Consider the following 19750-nt stretch of genomic DNA (forward strand, 5'->3'; position numbering starts at 1 on the left):
TCCTGGCTGGTTTAATCTTTTACATCTTGCTATGTAAGAAACAAAAACATGGATCGGGAGAGCTATTTCTTTCTCTTGAATAGTCGCTGTCTATCGGGTCTTAGAAATAATGACTTGCCTGACAATCCCAGGTTGGCGGCCTTCTGTGCCACACCAGGAGTGAAAGGTGAACGTTCTCCATGACTTCCCTTGCTGAGTCCTGAGCTTTTATGGCTCACTGTTAATTACCTCTTAGCTAAATGTGGTCCCCAGGGACCGTCTTTTCTGACCTTTCTCAAGACAGACCCAGCGGAGGCAGATCCCATGATGTGGCTTGTAAATTCCCTGCCCTCACGGGCTTTGGGAAGCCTCACCTGGGATCTGGTTCTCATGAGGAACCGTGGGCACACCACCCGTGGCGATCAGGATGTGCGGAGCAGTGAACTTTTTCCCGTTGACTTCCACCGTGGGCTGGGGACCATCTGCAAATGTTGCGTAGCCGTGGATGACTTCGATGTGGGACTGTGGAAGGGACACTGACGTCAGCATATTCCTAAGACTTACAAAGCCAACAATGAAAAAAAAACAAGTTGGGAGTAGCGGCACCTTCCTAAATCCAGCATCTGAGAGGAGGAGGCAGGATCAGGTACTTAGGGTTACCCTTGGCTATACAGCAAGTTCACTGGCAGTCTGAACTAGCTCAAAAGGTATCTATTCTGCTCTATACATTAGCTCCTCATTTCTTCATCAAAAAAACAAACAAACAAACAAACAAAAAAACAGCCAAGGCTACCCTCCAACCCAGTTATGTAGCCATGGATATCCCAAAATCCTGATCCTTGTCTCCAAGTGTTAGGATTATGCAGCCCAAGTTTTACTTAAGGTGGCAATCCTCCTGCCTTAGTCTTTCATGGCTGGGGAAATTGGTGAGTGCCACTTCAGAGCTCTTCACTGAAGATTTTGATTTTGGGCCTGTAAATAGATGGATTCCGCTGCCCATTCTTAGACCTCACTGCCAGTCAGTGAGAGTGAATGACAGGGAGGGATGACAGTGCTATCTTGGGTTAAAACCAAGTAAACAAAACCATGCTGTCACTCCAGTCAAGTTATTTTTGACTCCAAGGGTTGAAGGTGAAAGCCTTACTCACAATGAAAAGACTAAAACATGATATGCCTGAGGAGAGGGGGATGACTGAGAAGGACAAGGGAGAAATAAAGAAAGGTGAAAGGAACAGACACCAGAGAAATATTCACTCAGTGGTTAAGAGCACCGACTGCTCTTCCAGAGGTCATGAGTTCAATTCCCACAACCACATCGTGGCTCACAACCACCTGTAATGGGATCCTTGTCTTCTTCTGTGTCAGAAGACAATGATAGAATATTCAAACACGTAAAAATAAGTAACTTTTTGGTGGGAAGAAAGTTACAAAACAAAACAAAAAACTACATTGATTCTCTACAGTGGAAATAAACAGGAATGCCGACCTGCTCTCAGTGGAACCCTGTACAAGGGGTCAACCTGAGGGCAGCCAGCAAGCTTCAGCCAGCTGTGACCTGTCCTGGCACACAAAGGTGGACTAGGAAAAGCTAATGGAGTCACGTAAGTTCACACAAAGGAATGAGTCAACATTTTGCAGCATGTCAGGGCTGAGTTCTTCCCTCCCTCCCAATCTCCGCTTCAGGTCTGTTCCTGCAGGAACCTGGCTTAATTAACTGAACTTCGGTTAATGCCAAACCCACAAGCACCCTGTTCTAACAAACTTTCTAGGGGACAGTGAGTTTGCCCTGGGAGAAAAGCAGCTGAGTGTGCCGAGAGCACAGGTAAGGGTTTGGTGTAAGGTCTGCACCGCCTGGGACTCGGCACTGAAGTTTCTTTCGCTGTGGAACCTCTCCAGTGACTATTGCCACAAGAAGGTCAGCGTAAGCTCTACACACACCAAGACTAAGTTTTGTAAAATGCTCACTTCTCTATTTTTGGTTGTGAGCCTAGCCTTTAACGGCTGAACCATCTCTCCAGCCCAAAATGCTCATTTCTTGATAACCTCCTAACCTCCAACAACATTCCTGTTTATTTTTTTTTTTAAGATTTACTTATTTTGGGGTTGGGGATTTAGCTCAGTGGTAGAGCGCTTGCCTAGGAAGCGCAAGGCCCTGGGTTTGGTCCCCAGCTCCGAAAAAAAGAACCAAAAAAAAAAAAAAAGATTTACTTATTTTTATTGTATATGTATGCGTATGTTGCTGCGTGCCTGCATGCATGTGCACCACGCACGTGCCGTGCCTGTGGAGGTCAGACGAGTGCAGAGGACAAGAACTACCATTGTCAGTCGCCATGCAGGTGCTGGGACTTGAACCTGTGTCCTCCAGAAAAGCAGCCAGGGCTCTTAACTGTGAGCCATCTTTTATGTCCATCTTTTTCTTAAAATTTAGTTAGCCCTACTAAAAATATTCCAATAGGAGTTGGACATGGTGACACATGCCTTTAATCTCAGCACTCAAGAGACAGAAAGAAGTAGGCAGACTGTTGTGAGTTCAAGGACAGCCAGGGCTGTATTCCAAGAGCCTATAAAGGGAGGGTGTTGGAGAGATGGCGTAGTGGTTTTGGACTTTAGCACCTATGTCAGATGGCTCACAATCGCCTGTAACCGCAGCTCCAGGGCATCTGACATCTTGGCCTTTATGGTCATCTGCACACACAGGCACACATATACACATTACGAGTTCTCACGCATACACTCTCTGTTTATAGAAAAGAAACTGGCCTACTGGGTCAAAGGCCTACTAGATCAGTAAAGTCAGCTTCACAATTATTTATAGAAATGGGAAGACACTGCCCAAATCTACATTTTTGTGAGTCACCATGTGGTTGCTGGGAATTGAACTCAGGACCTCTGGAAGAGCAGTCAGTGCTCTTAACCGCTGAGCCATCTGTCCAGCCCCAAGGCTACATTTCTGATTGGTCAGATCTGGTGGCTCCTCCAGTGTCAAATGACGCTTTCACCAGGTTCAGCGTCCAGCACACACACCTTGGTTAAATTGTTTTGGTAGATGTTGTTCAGGCGGCTCACGTAAGCATCCCGCTTCTCCTTGATGACACTGTAAAGAGAATGAAGTCAGTACTCAGAAACAGTATTTCCTTTCCTCTCCTAGTAGCCGGGCCACCGGCCACCAGCACCACTGTCAACCAAGAATGACGATTGCAACTGCCTGAAGACAGTGTCCTCCACTGTCCCATGTCGCCTGCTTCCCAGGTGTTGATGTCCTAGTCCATTCTGGAGCATGCTCAGACAGCATCTGCAATGCGTATGCCTCTTTCTGTGCAGAAAACAAGGAGATGGGCCAGCAATAATGACACATGCTGCCACCGGGTATGGGAGTGCACACCTTTAACCCCAGCACTCGGGAGGCAGAGGCAGGTGGATCTGAGTTTAAGGCCAGCCTGGTATACAAAGTTAGTTCCAGGATAGCCAGGGCTACAGGGAGAAACCCTGTCTGGGAAAAAACAAAACTGAACGGCACACACCTGACTTCCTCAGCTCAATCCCCAGAACCCTTAAGGTGGAAGGACAGAACCAATCCCCACAGGTTGTTTTCTGACTTCCATATATGTGGTGTGGCATTCATGTGTGTGTCAAGCAGACATAGAATAAACGTAAAAAACAAAAACCCAGGAGAACTGCTATGTCATGGAACATGATGGACTTTAAACGAACAGATCTGTTAAAACTCTTTGGCAAACTGATGGCTCCACTAGTTGGTGCCAATCAGAGAGGTACACACAGGACTGTCATGTTACCCAGGACAGACTTGGAAGAACAGAGACCTGTACACCAGTATTCATGGTGGCTTAAAGCTAAACTGTGTATTTGCAATGATTAAAATGGTCACTTTTACATTGTGCATAAATTCAGACACACATATCAAACCATACATATGGTACTGGGACTGAACCCAGGCCCTTAAACAATCTAGGCAAGAACTCGTAAGACCAACCTACAGCCTCAGCCCATTCGGACAAGCATGGCTCGCAAAGCCACCTCACAAAGCACGGCTAGGTTTCAAAAGCACCCATGCTGTAAATGGAACCCTGAAGCTCTAATACTTACTGCCAATTGAATTTACTCTTGCAGTTTTGAAAGCCGTAATCCACGTGATCATGTATGAATTCCGAGTGCACGGCTGTGTTCCACATTACCTATAAAAAGGAATCAAGAGCAATTGTGCTTGAGTGCTGAGGAAAGGCAGAAATCTTTCAAATATAACAGATAAAAAAAAAAAAAAAAAACCAAAAATCTAAACACACTGAGAGAGAAGACTCGAGATCTGACTAGATGGAATTTATAGTGGATTCTGAAATATCAGGGAAATGGACACCCATCATTAAATAACCTTGCCTATAAACATGATAAAAAGTGGAATATTAACCGGCCTCATAGTGGTTGTTTCAAGGTTTTTTTTATTATTGCTTATACTTTTTGTTTACTATTGCTTATGTTTCTGACTTTTTTTTTTCCAAAGACTTATTTATTTATTTTATGATACGAGCACCATGTCGCTGTCTTCAGACACACGAGATCCCATTACAGATGGTTGTGAGCCACCATGTGGTTGCTGGGAATTGAACTCAGGACCTCTGGAAGAGCAGTCGGTGCTTTTAACCGCTGAGCCATCTCTCCAGCCCTTATGTTCCTGTTTTAAATTTTTTATTTTTGTAAGCTTTGCCCATTTTCATTCAGCTCTGGGAACTGTGAGCTATGATCGAAAATAAACCCTTTCAAGTCAGGGACACAGAAAGCAAGCAGAGACAACCCCAACTGGTATGTTATTCTGATCCTGATTTAGTGAACATGTAAACACAGGAGTGTGGAGGGAAGGAGAAATTAAAACCTACCTTTTTGGGTACACATCCAACGTTCACCTAGGGGGGAAAAAGACAAAGGTTAAGAATACTCTGTCCAAGTCATCCAAATACCTGCATGAATGTACGAGCGCTGGTCACCAGTCAGGCCTGAGACCAGACACTAGTGACAGTCCCAGTGAGCTGGATCCCACGGCTACCTCCTTTTCTTACCACAGTTAGAAAATCACACTGTTCCGCATGTGACAGAGAGAACATTTGTGTCCACTTTTCTCACAAGAGGGGACGGGCAATGGGGCCATTTAAGCAGCTGGCTTAGAGAATCTTTGTCAACTCACTGAAGCACACAAGTACCTAACAGCCCTGAACAAAGTGCTAGTGGGAACCTAGGGCTTTCTCCCAGACCAAAGCAGTGAGAATCACCTTATTTACCACACAGAACTCAGCTAGGTCACGTCCTAGCACAAATAAAAACAGTTTTAAGCTTGCATTTAAAGAAAGAAAGAAAGAGAGAGAGAGAGAGAGAGAGAGAGAGAGAGAGAGCAAGCAAGCAAGCAAGCAAGCATTTGTAAAGCCTTGAGAGTATCTGACCCTCACCAGGCCTGGTCGGGCGCCCCTGGAATCCCAGCTCTCAGCAGGTAGAGGCAAGAGGACCTGGAATTCAAGGATCCTTAGACACAGAGAGGTTTGTGTCTAGCCTGGCCTACATGAGACCTTGACTCAAAAAATAAAAACAAAATCAAAACCTGGCCCTCGCTGAATGAGTAACTGCTCTGTGTAAACCAGCCGGAGAGCTCCTTGCAGAGGGAAACTAAGCTCAGCCCGCTCCCTGGCTGTCTAGACTTACCACTCGACACATTGTCTAACCAAACCACCCAGTAGGAAGTAGCGATGTTATCTTGGCTGCTCTAAGAAGATCTAAGAATTAAAAGAAGGCATCAACAGTGCATCCCTAAAACCAATCCCTGTAGGACCAGTGAAGACGCTTCCAGCCGAATTTGATTACCCGAGTTCAATACTCAGGACCTACCGACAGGATAGAACTAACCAGCACAAGTTGTCCTCTAACCTCCACACACGCACCACGGCGCCTGCATCTGCGCACAGCTGTGCCCACACAAACAGACGAGTGCAGTATTGTGAACCATTGTGTTCACAATACCAACTGTGAACTTCTGATGCCCCACATTTACAAACTGGTGAACAGTCACAAAAAAAAGCTCAGAATTGGGGTTGGGGATTTAGCTCAGTGGTAAAGCGCTTGCCTAGGAAGCGCAAGGCCCTGGGTTCGGTCCCCAGCTCCGAAAAAAAGAACCAAAAAAAAAAAAAGCTCAGAATTACAAGGTATGTGGTATGAAACTTGGGATGTTGAGCCACCGATGCTAAGTGAAGGGGAGAAAACCTGAGCAGATCCTATAAACTGAATTGGAGGGTTAGGCACAGTGGTACAAAGCTGTAATCTCAGCTTTGGGAGCTAAGGCAGGAGGATTGGGAGTTCAAGGACTGCAGGGTCACATACAGAGCTCAAAGCTAGCCTGGGCAACACATGAGACCTTGTCGTCGTTCCCCCCCCCCCAAAAAAAACCAACAGGACTTGGGGCTACTTTTGTTGCTGATGATGTCTCACTACGTAGCTGAGGCTAGCCTGGGGTTTAATGTATAGACCTGACTGGTCTCGAACTCGGAGATCTGCCTGCTTCTCCCTTCTGTTAAGGTTACTTTTAAATATTTAGCCCAAAGACACAATTTAGGCCCAGCATGGTGCCACACACCTGTAGCCAGCCTCAGAGAGTGGAAGCAGGATCATGCGTTCAAAGCTATCCTTGGCTACACAAACTTTGAAGTCAGCCTTGCCTACATGAGTGAGACTCGGCCCTATATCACATCAAAACTAAGTGGCCTAAAACCCAGGAAGTCTAAGTGCCAAGAAATCACTGTGCTTCCTAAAAGCACAGTTACAAACATTTCCATCACGATGTCGGTACACAGGAAAATACACGATGACAGCAACTCGACGTGTTTGAAAAGTAGAGATAAAAGAGAGGCAGCTCAGTCAATCAAGCACTTGTCCTGGAGAGCGTGGGGATGTGAGTTCAATCCCCAGAACCCACATCAAAAAGCCAGGAGGGGTGGTGCAGACTTGAAATACCAGGGCCGGGGAGGTGGGGACACTCAGGTCCCTAGGTTTGCTGGCTGCCCTGCCCATCCTAATCGGGAAGCCTCAGGTACCACCCAAAGGCCTGTTTAAAAAGCAAAGTGGATAGCACCTGAGGAACACCTGAGGCGGACCTCCTCCAGCATTAGCAAGCGTATCCCATTTGGTCTATCAATGTTACACAGACAAGGATACAGTACACAGACACACACGCGTGCACACACTGCAGACACGCATAAAGAAAGGGTCCCTGAAGTCTAGTCCACATACAACAGGAAATGGATTTATAATCCGTCAGTGGCCATTACTGCATACTGAGTCTATCAGACACTTTTCAGCTATTTAAAACAACAAAGCGAATTCCCACATGCTGTCGAGGAGTGAATTCTAGCGTCTGGTAGCTCATCCTTTCTGAGGGAGGGTATGTTCCAAGATGCCCAGATTATTCGAACTGTACACAGGGCACACACCCTCTACAATGCTTTTCCCTATACATTCTCACCTGTGATAGAGTTCAATTTATAAAGAAGAATCAGGTGTTAGCAGCAATAACCGATCATGAAATAGAACAATAAAATGATAACAGTTTGATAAAAGTTATGTGAATCGGTCTTTCAAAGTTCCTCAGAAAGCAGAGCAGTGGATGAGGGGGATGCTGGGTAATAAATAACACCGAGAGACAACAGAGAGCTGCATAACAGGTTACCCCACAGCCTGATTTGAAAGGGCACAGCTGTGTGCACATAAGTGGCCATCTAGGCACCAAGGAGTATGTTCAACAGTGAACTACACATGCAGTGGTGCTCCCCTAAGACATTTCCTGGTGATGCTGGAGCCCCACATTCCTCTCAACACATCCCATCCCTGAGCAGCTCCGTGTCTGCGTGGGCATACTCCAAGCTCACAACGCTGTTCTCTGGAAAGGGACAAAGTGGCCTTGTTTTGCTCTTTATGCTTTTGGTAATGGCCCAGTTTTCTCTTGTATGAATATTTTGTTTAGTTTCATATTTTATTATTGCTTGAGACAGACCTATGTATATCCTACACCGGTCTTGAACTGCCCATCCTCCTGCCTCAGCTTTCCAAATGCTGAAATTACAGGTGGACACCAACATGCCCTATTAGAATACAGTTGTTGTTTTCAACATGGCTGGTTTATCTGCATGCGTGAGTGCACACACATCTGTAGTGTGTACACAGAGTTCTGAAGGTGTCTGGGGTTCTCCATTACCGCCCCCTCTATTCCTTTGAGATAGTTTTCTCACTGAACCCAAGGTTCGCATTTTCTTAGGTCAGAAGCTAACATGCTCCCTTTACCCTCCTGTCTGGGCACAGGTTATTCAGCTTACTACCTGAGAGCTGGGGACCTGAACTCTGGACCTCAGTCACCCCCTCAAGATATTAACACTATATGTCCAGGGCCCCAGTTTGTGGGGTGTGTGTGTGTGTGTGTGTGTGTGTGTGTGTGTGTGTGTGTGACGCATCTAGCATATGTGTTTTAATGCACACTAAACTTTCTAAACATAGTTGTATCTGCTGGTCACAGCTATAATATATCTAGTTGGTTTCCCATACATTACAAGAATACCGGGCTAGTTCTTAGAATTCTTTCTACAAATCTTTGTGTATGGAGCCTGGACCACACCTGTCTGGTCTGCCCTTGCTGTGACACTGGATTCAATGCCTGCCCAAGTCTCCTTATCCTCTCCACTGTTTGAAAAAGGCCACCTTTTTGAGAAGTAATTTTCTATTCCTCTCGTTTTCCAGAGTCTACCTGCTAAAGTATACCTAGTAACAGTTCATTAGAATGGTACTGCTATCCTGTACCCAGAGAGAGTTAAGGAACAAATGATGCTTCCGTATACTCCCAAGTTACCAGCATTTTGTTCATTTATTTTCCCCTACAACGAGATTGTTCTAGCAGTGTTCTGTCTAGCACTGTTCTCTGACTGTTTTCTAATCTGGCGTGTAAACTGATGGAGCGCACTGTGGAATTCTCATACACGCACACACTTTGCTTTTGTGCATCCCCCTCCATTCCCCGCCCCCGGAACTGTTCTCTCCCCTCCCCGTACCCTCTTCCTGCTGACCATGCTTGGATTCAAAAAAATGAGATTATGTTTGAAAATGAGTCTAGATGGGTGGTGTGGCTCGTGCCTTTCACCCCAACACTTGGGAGACAGGAGCAGGCGGATCTGAGTTTGAGGCCCGGCAGCTCTACCCAGTGAGTTCCAGGACAGAAACTCTGACTTGAAAAACCATACATACATACATACATACATACATACATACATACGACAGAAGCAAGAACCCATGGAAATGAGAGAAGCGTGCAGAATTCAAGCCCAGTAAAACCCAGAATCCTGCGAGGCACAAATGGCAGTTTGGGCACCGTCTTCAGGGCCAACCCTGCAGGAAGTGCTTACCCCGTTACAACTGGAACCAAGTATGGCTGCCTACATGGGCCTCCCCCCTCTGAACACCTCCTCCATCTGACCAAGCTGAGGCTCCGCTGGGGCCCAACCGAGATATTTGACAGTCACAGGGACAGCCACTCCTAAGGAAGGAGGGCGACTGAGGCTTTTCAGACGCCAAGAGTGGGGAAGCAGTTAACATCCTCTGGGAAGGAGAAGACCAAGCCCAGCGCCTTGGTAGGGTGTTTCACCTCAAACTTGCCTTCATGGGTCCACTGGGAGGGCAAAGGGACTCTCAGTGCCTTTAAGTCACACTTTACTCTCTGCGATTTGCAGCGTTGAGTTAGTAATGGTTTCATCCAGAACACACTCTCAGTGGATCTCCTGAAGGGTAGAGATGATTTCAGGATGATAAGGAAGCATTCTCCAGCCCTCCTCTTCCTCTCTCTCCCTTTCCCCTCCCCCTCCGGCTCCCTAGTAATCCCTGAAATTGACTTAAGCACTAGAAAGCTCTGAACCACTGGGACATATTATGACTGCACACTGAGTAAGTCTGAAGCAACTTGGAGCATATTTTAGGTGGTTGTAAAGAAGTCTGTGGGCAGGGTGCTGATGCAGGCCTGTAATTCCAGCATCTACCAGAGAGAGGCAGGAGGAGCGGGATTTCCAGGCCATCCTAGGCTACACGAGATCCTAAATCTTACAAGGGTGAAGATGGCCAGACCTGCACTAATGGTTTACTTTTAAGTTTCGATGTTAAACAAGCAAACAAACTCTTATACCTATTCATTCGTTTCCAGGAACCTACTATAGATCTAATCCCAGACCTTGTGGAATCTCCCGAGCTGTAAGCTTATCTAAGGTGTCCGCACAACACGAGATTTGATGGAGAGAGTGACTCTATCTGCAACCTTCGTGGGCCAGAGACTCCGCACTGCAGTGTCCCTGTGTACTCCTTAGAGCCTAGGGACATAACGGAGAGCCGCGGTCTTGAAATAGCGCCTGTCCTGTTTCCGAAGCTGCAGAGAAAGGACTTCCAGACGTAGCTGCCAGTTTTGGAAATCAAGCCCCACGCCTCTCAGCATGGCATCAGATACCTCACTGACTCGGAAAGAGTAAAGTACAGCCAACAACCATCAAAGCTGGAGACGACACCGGGGCTAAGGAGCTGTACACCCGGCCGCGCTCAATCCTTTCTCTCTTTTCTTGCTGGCCTGTACCTGAGGTCTGGCAGACAGGCCTTTGTCACCCGGTCCACCTGTAATCCTAGCAAATGGGAGGTGGACATAGAAAGATCATGAGATGAAGGCCAGCATCAACTACGTAGTGAGTTCGAGGCTAGCCTGGGCAACTGTCTATCTCAAAAAAGAAAAATTTTAAAGTAAAACTATGCTGAAGAGATGGCTCATGGCCACCAGTAACTATGGTTCCTGGGATACCTGTGATCTCTGTAGTCACCTGAGCTCATTCACACATACACTTAAAAATAATAAAAAGAAGGGTTGGGGATTTAGCTCAGAGGTAGAGCGCTTGCCTAGGAAGCGCAAGGCCCTGGGTTCGGTCCCCAGCTCCAAAAAAAAAAAAAAAAAAAAAAGAACCAAAAAAAAATAAATAAAAAGAAATATTTAAAATGTAAAGGCAACTCATTTTCGAGCCCCCTCTCAGCTATAGGGAAAAAAATTTTAATGATTTTTATCAAGTCTTTATTATATACACTGTAGTTGTCTTCAGACACACCAGGAGAGGGCATCGGATCTCATTAGAGATGGTTGTGAGCCACCATGTGGGTGCTGGGATTTGAACTCAGGACCCCTGGAAGAGCAGCCAGTGCTCTTAACCACTGAGCCACCTCTCCAGCCCAGGAAGCTGTTTCTTTAGTTCTGAACAAACTGCTTGTTTGCCCTTCAACAACATTATTGTTTTGTTTTCAATTTTTAAGACGAGGTTTCTCTGTGTAGCCCTGGCTGTCCTGGAACTCGCTCTGTAGACCAGCATGGCCTCCAACTCAGAGACCCACCTGCCTCTGCCTCCCGAGTGCTGGAATTAAACTCGTGTGCCACCATTAGCCAGCTAAAAACATCCTTATAAAAAATAAAGACATAGTGGGACCACTGTAAAAAAAAAAAAAGAACAAAAAAAAAAATCAACAAGGCAAATGGCCAAAGTTAAGTAATATTTGTTACCAACTCTCTCTTTACAACCAGTTATGCGGTGAACACTTAAGAGAATAGGCTGCTCTCATCTTATGAAGTCCTAAATTCACAAAGCAAATAAATGAGGGCCACGGTCTGGTTTTTTTTGTTTTTTTGTTTTTGTTTTTGTTTTTTTTTTTTAAGGGGAACCTATCAGAACTAAAGGAAGTGAACTTCCTTTAAACGGGGCTGTTTAGAAAGCTACATTGGGAAATTAAAGCCCAGGCTGTGGGCAGTCAGTTCGTTAGGATTTGCAAGTTGCTAAGTCATTGTTTGCTCACTGGATGAGCCATTCGTACCTTTCCCAGGCCTGCCCTGTGGACTTCTCCAGCAGCAGTGCACAGCGCAGTTCACAGAAGTTAGAAATAAAGAAGGCTTTGCCAGTCACTCAGTCAACCCCTGTCACACAAGGCCTCCTGGCAGGATGTACAGAACCCCACAAGAACTGGGCTCCCCAGAACCAGTACACTCAGCTGGAGCTGGGGGTTCTACAGGGCAAAGGAGCAGAAGTCAGAGACGGGACACCCCTTCACCTCCTCCAAGGTCTGTATGGAGGGAGAATTAAAGTTCCCAGAGGCTCTAATTCAGCCTGCGCCTGCCTTTGGATGAGTCTCACTCTGGTTCGTACTCTGAGAGTCTCTGAAAAGTTACTTCAAAGATCATACCCAATAAGTTCCTTCTGCCCTTAGGAATAACTGCAGTGCCCTGGGCAATAAGGGGTTTATCTTTAATTCTAGGGAGAAAGGGAGCTGATTTTGCCCCTTCTCAGAGCTACTTCTTATCTAATACAATACTCCTCCAACTACATGTTTTTATTTGGTTTTTGCCTAGTTCAGAACACCCAGGAGGAACTTGCATGGATTCAAACCACTGGGTCTGCAAACGGGAATAACAATCGAAATGTAAATAAGAGGGGTTGGGGATTTAGTTCAGTGGTAGAGCGCTTGCCTAGCAAGCACAAGGCCCTGAGTTCAGTCCCCAGCTCTGAAAAAAAGAAAGAAAGAAAGAAAAAAAAAAAAGAAATGTAAATAAGAAATACTCAAGTTAATAAAGAAAAAAGAAAAAATACATAAATAAATAATTTAAAAAAAAAAAAAAAGAGTGCTGCTGCCCTTCTACCTTCTGTTGGAGGACAATGCATAAAACCCTCGATGGCGGCACAGATCACCCGATGCAATGTCCTACTGAAGCCACGGTCCCCATGGCCAGCCCACAGGGCTGTTCTCAAGTGTGTCAGCTCACACTTTGCTCCTCAGAGCTAAAGGATTAAACAAAATGATGTTCCCTGATTTTCTATTAGGATCTATGTGAAACAAAACTATGGAGGCCCAAGCAGTGTTTTAGGAAGCCAGGGGTCTTCAAAGGACGACCTGTTTGCCATTTTTCATCAAAATACATCCTGTTCTTAAGGCTCGAGGGATAGCTAAGGAGCAGAGCAGATACGTAGCATGTACAAAGGTTCAATTTCCTGTAATAGGAAGCAGAATAAGGGCTGGAGAGATGGCTCAGTGGTTAAGAGCACCAATTGCTCTTCCAGAGGTCCTGAGTTCAATTCCCAGCAACCACAGGGTGGCTCACAACCATCTGTAATGAAATCTGATGCCCTCTTCTGGTGTGTCTGAAGAGAGTAACAGTGTACTTATATATAATATATAAATAAATCTTTAAAAAAAAAAAGTCAGAATAAAACACCAGTTTGGGGCTGCCCATATGGTTCAATGAATAAAGGCACTTGCCACCAAGACTGACAACTTGAACTCAATCCTCAGGACGCACAGAGTGGAACAGACTCCTATAAGGTGTCCTCTGACTGCCTCCACACACATACCCTGACCTGCCAGGCCCCTACTCCAAAATGAATAAATGTAATAAAATCAAAGTCTCCATGAAACTGCTAGTGACAGTGTTAGTAACTTCTCAGCGGTCTTTACAGAAATAAAACCGAATCAGGCTTCAGTTGGTAGGTAGCATGTTTGCCTAGGATGTGCAAAACCCTGGGCTCATATCCACTATCACATAAGTAGGAAGTGGTGATGCCTGTCTATACTCTGAAACCTGGGGGGTAGACACAGGAAGATCAGAAGTTCAGGTCACCCTCAGCTACATAGTGCTTTTAAGGCTGGCCTAGATACTGTCAATCCCAGCACTTGGGAGGCAGGCAGGACCAGGCACATCTGAATTTAGGGCCAGCCTAGTCTACACAGTGAGTTCTAGATAAGCCAGAACTGCAGATAACTGCCCGTGTTTTATCATGACTCCTGCTTTTGAAAAAGTGTAGTCATACAGGATTGACAAATCTCCAAAATCAATTCCAGCTTTATTAGCAACATATTTTTTTGTATCTACTTTCTTTTTTTTTTTTCTTTTCATTTTTTCGGAGCTGGGGACCGAACCCAGGGCCTTGCGCTTGCTAGGCAAGCACTCTACCACTGAGCTAAATCCCCAACCCCTATTAGCAACAATTTAAAACACACACACACACACACACACACACACACACACACACACACACACACCAAAAAAAAAAAAAACCCCACAAAAATAACAACAAAAAGGTCCACCACCACTAGCTCCCACAACATATTTTTCTATATTCATCACAAAAATAGAAATGGAAATTTTAGAAACTACAGACAACAATTAAAATGCCCGCTCCTAAAGAGGGACTTTGGGGGTTGGGGATTTAACTCAGTGGTAGAGCACTTGCCTAGGAAGCAAGCGCAAGGCCCTGGGTTCAGTCCCCAGCTCCAAAAAAAAAAGAGGGACTTTGATGTGCTCTGCTGCCTGCCTCTGATATCCAGAAACACACAGAGAAGAGAGGTTGCTGGAGAGATGGCTCAACGGTTTCCAATGAGTCACCGCTCTTGCTAAAGACAGAGCACAGATGCCAGAGGCCATGTTGGACAGCTCACAACTTCCTGCAATCCTATAGCTCCAGGGGCATCCGACTCTAGCCTCTGTGGGCGCCTACACTCACGTGCGCACACCAGCCGTCAAAACACACACACACACACACACACACACACACACACACACACACACACACATCTATGCAATAAAAATAAAAACTTGAAAAAGATTTATCTTTAATATATGTGTGCATATATGAATATATGTGTGCATGTATGTGTATATGTATGTATGTGTGTGTATGTAAGTATATATGTGTGCCATTGAGTGTGCCCAGTGCCTGAGGAGGTTAAAAGAAGCCACTGGAATTAAAGATATTATGAGCCACCATGTGGTTGCTGGGAACTGAACCCCAGTCACCTGCAAGAGCACCCAAGTGCCATCTCTTCAGGCTCCAAATCTTTAGAAAAAGCACTTGATAGGGCTGGCAAGATGGCTCAGTGGGTAAGAGCACCTACTGCTCTTCCAGAGGTCCTGAGTTCAATTCCCAGCAACCACATGGTGGCTCACAACCATCTGTAACGGGATCTGATGCCCTCTTCTGGTGCATCTGAAGACAGTGACAGTTTATTCACATACATAAAGTAAATAAATAAACATTAAGAAAAGAAACCATGTATTATTTTTTTAAGAAAAGCACCTGATACATAGATTTCCAATAATATTCAGTGAACAACTGAATAAAAATGAACATAGTCCTACTATGTGGAAATAATACTGGCAGAGGAAGTCCTTTTATGTACAGGGACACAGCTCGTATTATAGCTCAGGCTGGTCTTTTTTTTTTTTTTTTTTTTTTTTCTTTTTCTTTCTATTTTTCAGAGCTGGGGACCAAACCCAGGGCCTTGAGCTTTCTAGGCAAGTGCTCTACCACTGAGCTAAATCCCCAACCCCATTGCTGGTCTTGAACTCAGCAATCAGCCCCCACTAACGGAAGGGAGAATCAACACTAATCTCAACCACTTTACATTCGCTACCTGCAAGAATGAAGACAGTCCGGCTGGAGAGATTGTCTCAGCGGTTAAGTGGACTGACTGCTCTTCCAGAGGACCTGAGTTCAAATCTCAGCAAACACATGGTGGCTCACAACCATCTGTAATAAGATCTGATCCCCTCTTCTGGTGTGTCTGAAGACAGCTACAGTGTACTTATATATATATAATAAATAAATAAACCTTTAAAAAAAAGAAAATATTAAAAAAAAAAAAAGAATGAAGACAGTCCTGGGGGGTTGGGGATTTAGCTCAGTGGTAGAGCACTTGCCTAGCAAGCGCAAGGCCCTGGGTTCGGTCCCCAGCTCCCAAAAAAGAAAAAAAAAAAAAAAAAAAGAAGAAGACAGTCCTGGGCTGCAGAGAAGTGCTGCTCAGTGGTTAGAGCACCAGCCAGTGTTCCTGAGGACCTGGGCTGGATTCCTGGCACCCACGCTGCAGCTAACAACTGTCTGTAACTCCAGCTCCAGAGGGTCCTGTGACACCCTGTAGGCACCAGGCATGCACGTGGTGCAAACATTCATGCAGGCACTCACACAAATAAACACTTGAAGAAAAAAAAAAAAAAAGACCAACGGACAGACCAACCCCACTTTCTGGTTGGCTGTACTTGGTCTCCCCACTAGACTGCACGTTCCTTGAAGGAACTTCTGCAGAAAAATATTTCTGCCTACCCTTTCCCCTTCTGTCAGATTCCTCTAAGGACCTGAAACATGAACAAACGAAAGGCTCTGCTTCAGAAATCCTCAGGTTTCCCTGCGCGTGCTTAGAAATTACTTCCTGCAGTAAGTTCACTAGTCCAACTCCGGACAGACCTCATCACTGCGATCCTTGGGCAAATCTAACCCCGCTTCTACCTTTCCGCTACATTTTCCCTGATACTGGCTGCAACCCTCTTCCCTGCTTTGTAATTCAAAGCCAAAAGCTACTGTGAGGAGGTCCCCAAAGTTATGCCACTAAAACAGCAAAGGACATCTCAAAGACATCCATGCTCGGATGGAAATGGCCGCCGGCTGCAGAATGATGAACTGGGCAGGCCCGGTGGACCACTGGTCCCAAATGACGTCACTCTGGGCATCCTTTGCTTGCTCTCGGAAAAAGTTTGTCTTCACCTTTTTTCTAACGCCCCCAAGACAGGATTTCCCTGGCTGTCCTAGAGCTTGCTCTATAGACAAGGCTGGCCTCCAACTCAGATATCAAACCCCGGCCAGCCCCTTCTTGATTAACGCCAGCAGAACCAGCAATGACAGTAGATGTCACAAATCCGCGGTGATGTGATAAGGAGGGAGAAAAACAAAAGCCGAGGAGTGCAGAGTTGAGAACTGACAAACGCCCACCATCTGTGGAGGGGGAAGGGAGCAGGCGCCGCGCAACACACCCTTCCCTCTGCCTTCTGCAGAGATTTCCAGTTTTTCCAGACAAGTGTCAAAGTGCAAACCAATCATTAACAACGGCGCTTCCTTTCTCGTCACACACACGCACCGCGCTCATTTTCAGCCGTGGCATGCTCACAGCTCCTCATCTCTGGCTTTATTCATTTCATAACTAGCTGTTGAGCAAGGTATTTTAAGGCGACAAGCAGTACACAAATATCAGAACCCGCCCCTGCCCCTAAGGAGTTCCCAATTTAGTAGAATGTAAACGCCCTCAAAGGCATTTAGGGAAACTATCCCCAGTCCCGGGTGACTCTTGGATTTCAGCGTTTTCAATCATCAACAAGAACCCTGCCTAGATCTTGTGATAGGAAAAGGCCACACTAGTGTGGGTATGCGAGTGTTTTAAAAGTATGAAGTATGAAGTCTTGCAATCTAAAGATTTACTACCCTTCTCTTTTTCTCTTTCTTTCTTTCTTTCTTTCTTTCTTTCTTTCTTTCTTTCTTTCTTTCTTTCTTTCGTGTGTGTGTGTGTGTGTGTGTGTGTGTTTAATTTGAAAACCTGTCCCCCAATTTACAATAAACGGTATCATAAGGTCCTGAGAAACCCCTTAAGGATTCTCTTTGGAGGTAGCCTTGGCTGCATTTGGGATCAACTGAGTGTTTCTGAGTTTGCTAACCTCCGCGTCGCACCGCGCAGGAACAGCAGAACTTCAATTCTTCACCGGGTTCCTTTCAATGCGCAGCCAAAGTTGAGAACTACTGTTACCTATTTCTTTGCCCTTGAACTAGAAGATCAGACCCGATCCCACACCCCCATACACACTCCTCCATGCCAGAGCCCTCCATTGCTCCCCTCGCCCACGCCACCAATAGTTTCCCAGAGGCAGTCCTGTTTCCCTAGCTCCAGCGCCGGATGCGATACTCCCCCGCAGGCAGAGTTGCACGCCCGGCAGCTAAGCTTGGCTGAAGTCTTGGCGTTAGCACTGCACCTGTGCACACTGGCGGACTCGGTCGCGTTACCCTCTTTCCCGCCACCTCCTGGGACCGGGACCCGGGAGTGGGGAAGCACCCTGGGCGCCGCACGCAGAGGCCGGGAGAAGGTGTGCAGCCTTCGCGGCCCGAGGGCCCCGGTACTCACGCAAGTGCCGCCCAGCTTGTGACTCTCCACCACCGCGGCCCTGGCGCCGAGCTCGGCCGCCCGCCGCGCGCTGGCCAGGCCGCCCGAGCCGCCGCCGATCACCAGGTAGTCGAAGGAAGCAGCGGCGGCGGCGGCGGCCGGGGGCTGCGGCTCGCCGGGACTCGCCATGGCGCAGGTGAGCGCGCGCGCCGCCCGCCGCAGGCTCCAGGCCGCGCCCACGCCCAACGCCCGCGGCAGTAGCGCCATGCGCGGAAGTGCGAGCGGGGAGCGGGGTGCAGCGTCGCCGTGACTAAGCACCGGCGGCGGGCCGCGCCCGAGGGCCCCTGTCCCCGCCTCCCACCGGCACCCGCCCCGCAGCGCGTGGACCGAGACCGGAGACGTGCACGTTTTGTTTCCCGGTCCCCAGCCTCTCCGATTCCTGCAGGCCTTAACCCACGTTCCTCTGTCAGGGCACTTGCACTCGGAAGAACGACTGGAATAATGAGAAATGGTTTTTGTGATCCGTAGATGACGTTTAAAGACAAAGACTTCACATAAGCACAAGGCTGGGAGCCCCACAGCAAAGAACTGAGGAACACAACACAAGGCCGCTAGGCCCCACACTCCAAGCAGGATGTGAACCAGAATGCTATACAATTTATAAAGGCTTTTGGGTTTTTTTTGTTTTCCTTGTTTTCTGCCTAAAAAGTAACATGACTTGGGAGCTGGAGGTAGAAGGAACGTTGATTCAAGATCATCAAGGAAAAAGGAAGATTTTTTTTTTTCCTTTCTGGCAAAGTACCCTGTAATAAATGTAGACAGAATAACAGTTTGAAAACATTAGCAAGGTCACAGTGAAAGCGACTTTGTTAGGAACTACCAATGGTTGCTAAGATCACCGGGTTAAAGTTTGATGGGGATAAAGTTACACAGATAGGTGGAGTTATGTAAACACACACACACACACACACACACACACACACACACACACACACACACACACATCCCTTCTTGATCACAAAAGGGAAAAAAAGCAACTTTTCTGCTGGCACCGCCTCGTCCTAAAGATCAGGATAACATACTGCTAAGTAATGAGAAACGTGCTCTTGTGAGGCAATTTCACTTACGCAACCTTCCTGCTTTTTATAAAATAAAGGGGGTGCCGAGTGGCTCGGCAATTAAGAGCACTGGCTTCTCTTCCAGACAGCAGAGTTCCGCCCCCAGCTCCCATGCGGTCTCACAGCTCTGTAGCTCCAGCTGTCTGGCAGGCCAGTGATATGCGAACTTACTACATGATTTCAGTAGTCCAGTGTCGAGGCTCAGGGTGAAAACTGAAGAGACTAGAGAACGACTAAAGCTTAAACCAGAAGTTAGCAAGAAGCACACGGTACTGTGAGAAACTCTCCAAGGCAGTTTGTAAGGCCGCTTTGTTAGGAAACTGAATTTAAAATTGGCAGCGGTGGCTCATGACCTACATTCCTCCGCTAGGGAGGCAGAGTCGAACGGATCTCTGTGAGTCCCGGGTTAGCCTGGTCTACATGGGGAGTTCCAGGACAGCCAGAGCTACATAAGAAGGTCCTATAGCTATAGATGGATGGGTGGGTGGACGGATGGACGGACGGATGGACGGATGGATGGATGGATGGGTGGGTGGATGAGTAGATGGATGGATGGATGGATGGATGGATGGATAGATAGATAGATAGATAGATAGATAGATAGATGATGAAGAGAGGAGATAGATAGATAGATAGATAGATAG

At 46.6% G+C, this 19750-nt stretch overlaps 2 protein-coding genes across 4 annotated transcripts in view; one reads left to right on the plus strand and one right to left on the minus strand.

The window, feature by feature from the left end:
• Positions 1 to 18300, minus strand: part of Gsr (glutathione-disulfide reductase) — a 43009-nt gene extending 24709 nt beyond the window's left edge. For 2 of the 4 annotated variants that reach the window (XR_015639284.1, XM_087587400.1), the window contains exons 1-5: positions 17861 to 18217; positions 4869 to 4895; positions 4084 to 4172; positions 3004 to 3073; positions 354 to 501 (exon numbers count right to left, since the gene is read on the minus strand). Coding sequence is in view for 2 of the 4 variants with exons in the window: in XM_087587400.1 (XP_087443526.1) it covers positions 354 to 501; positions 3004 to 3073; positions 4084 to 4169 (304 nt within the window). In the remaining 2 variants the exon portion in view is untranslated. 4 annotated transcript variants of the gene reach the window in all.
• Erich1 (glutamate-rich 1) overlaps positions 1 to 19750 on the plus strand; it is a gene marked incomplete at its 5' end in the record, with an annotated part of 52793804 nt that overhangs the window by 35753762 nt on the left and 17020292 nt on the right.

This window comes from Rattus norvegicus, chromosome 16 (assembly GCF_021556685.1).
Source record: "Rattus norvegicus strain SHRSP/BbbUtx chromosome 16, alternate assembly SHRSP_T2T, whole genome shotgun sequence".
In the NCBI taxonomy this organism is placed as follows: domain Eukaryota; kingdom Metazoa; phylum Chordata; class Mammalia; order Rodentia; family Muridae; genus Rattus; species Rattus norvegicus.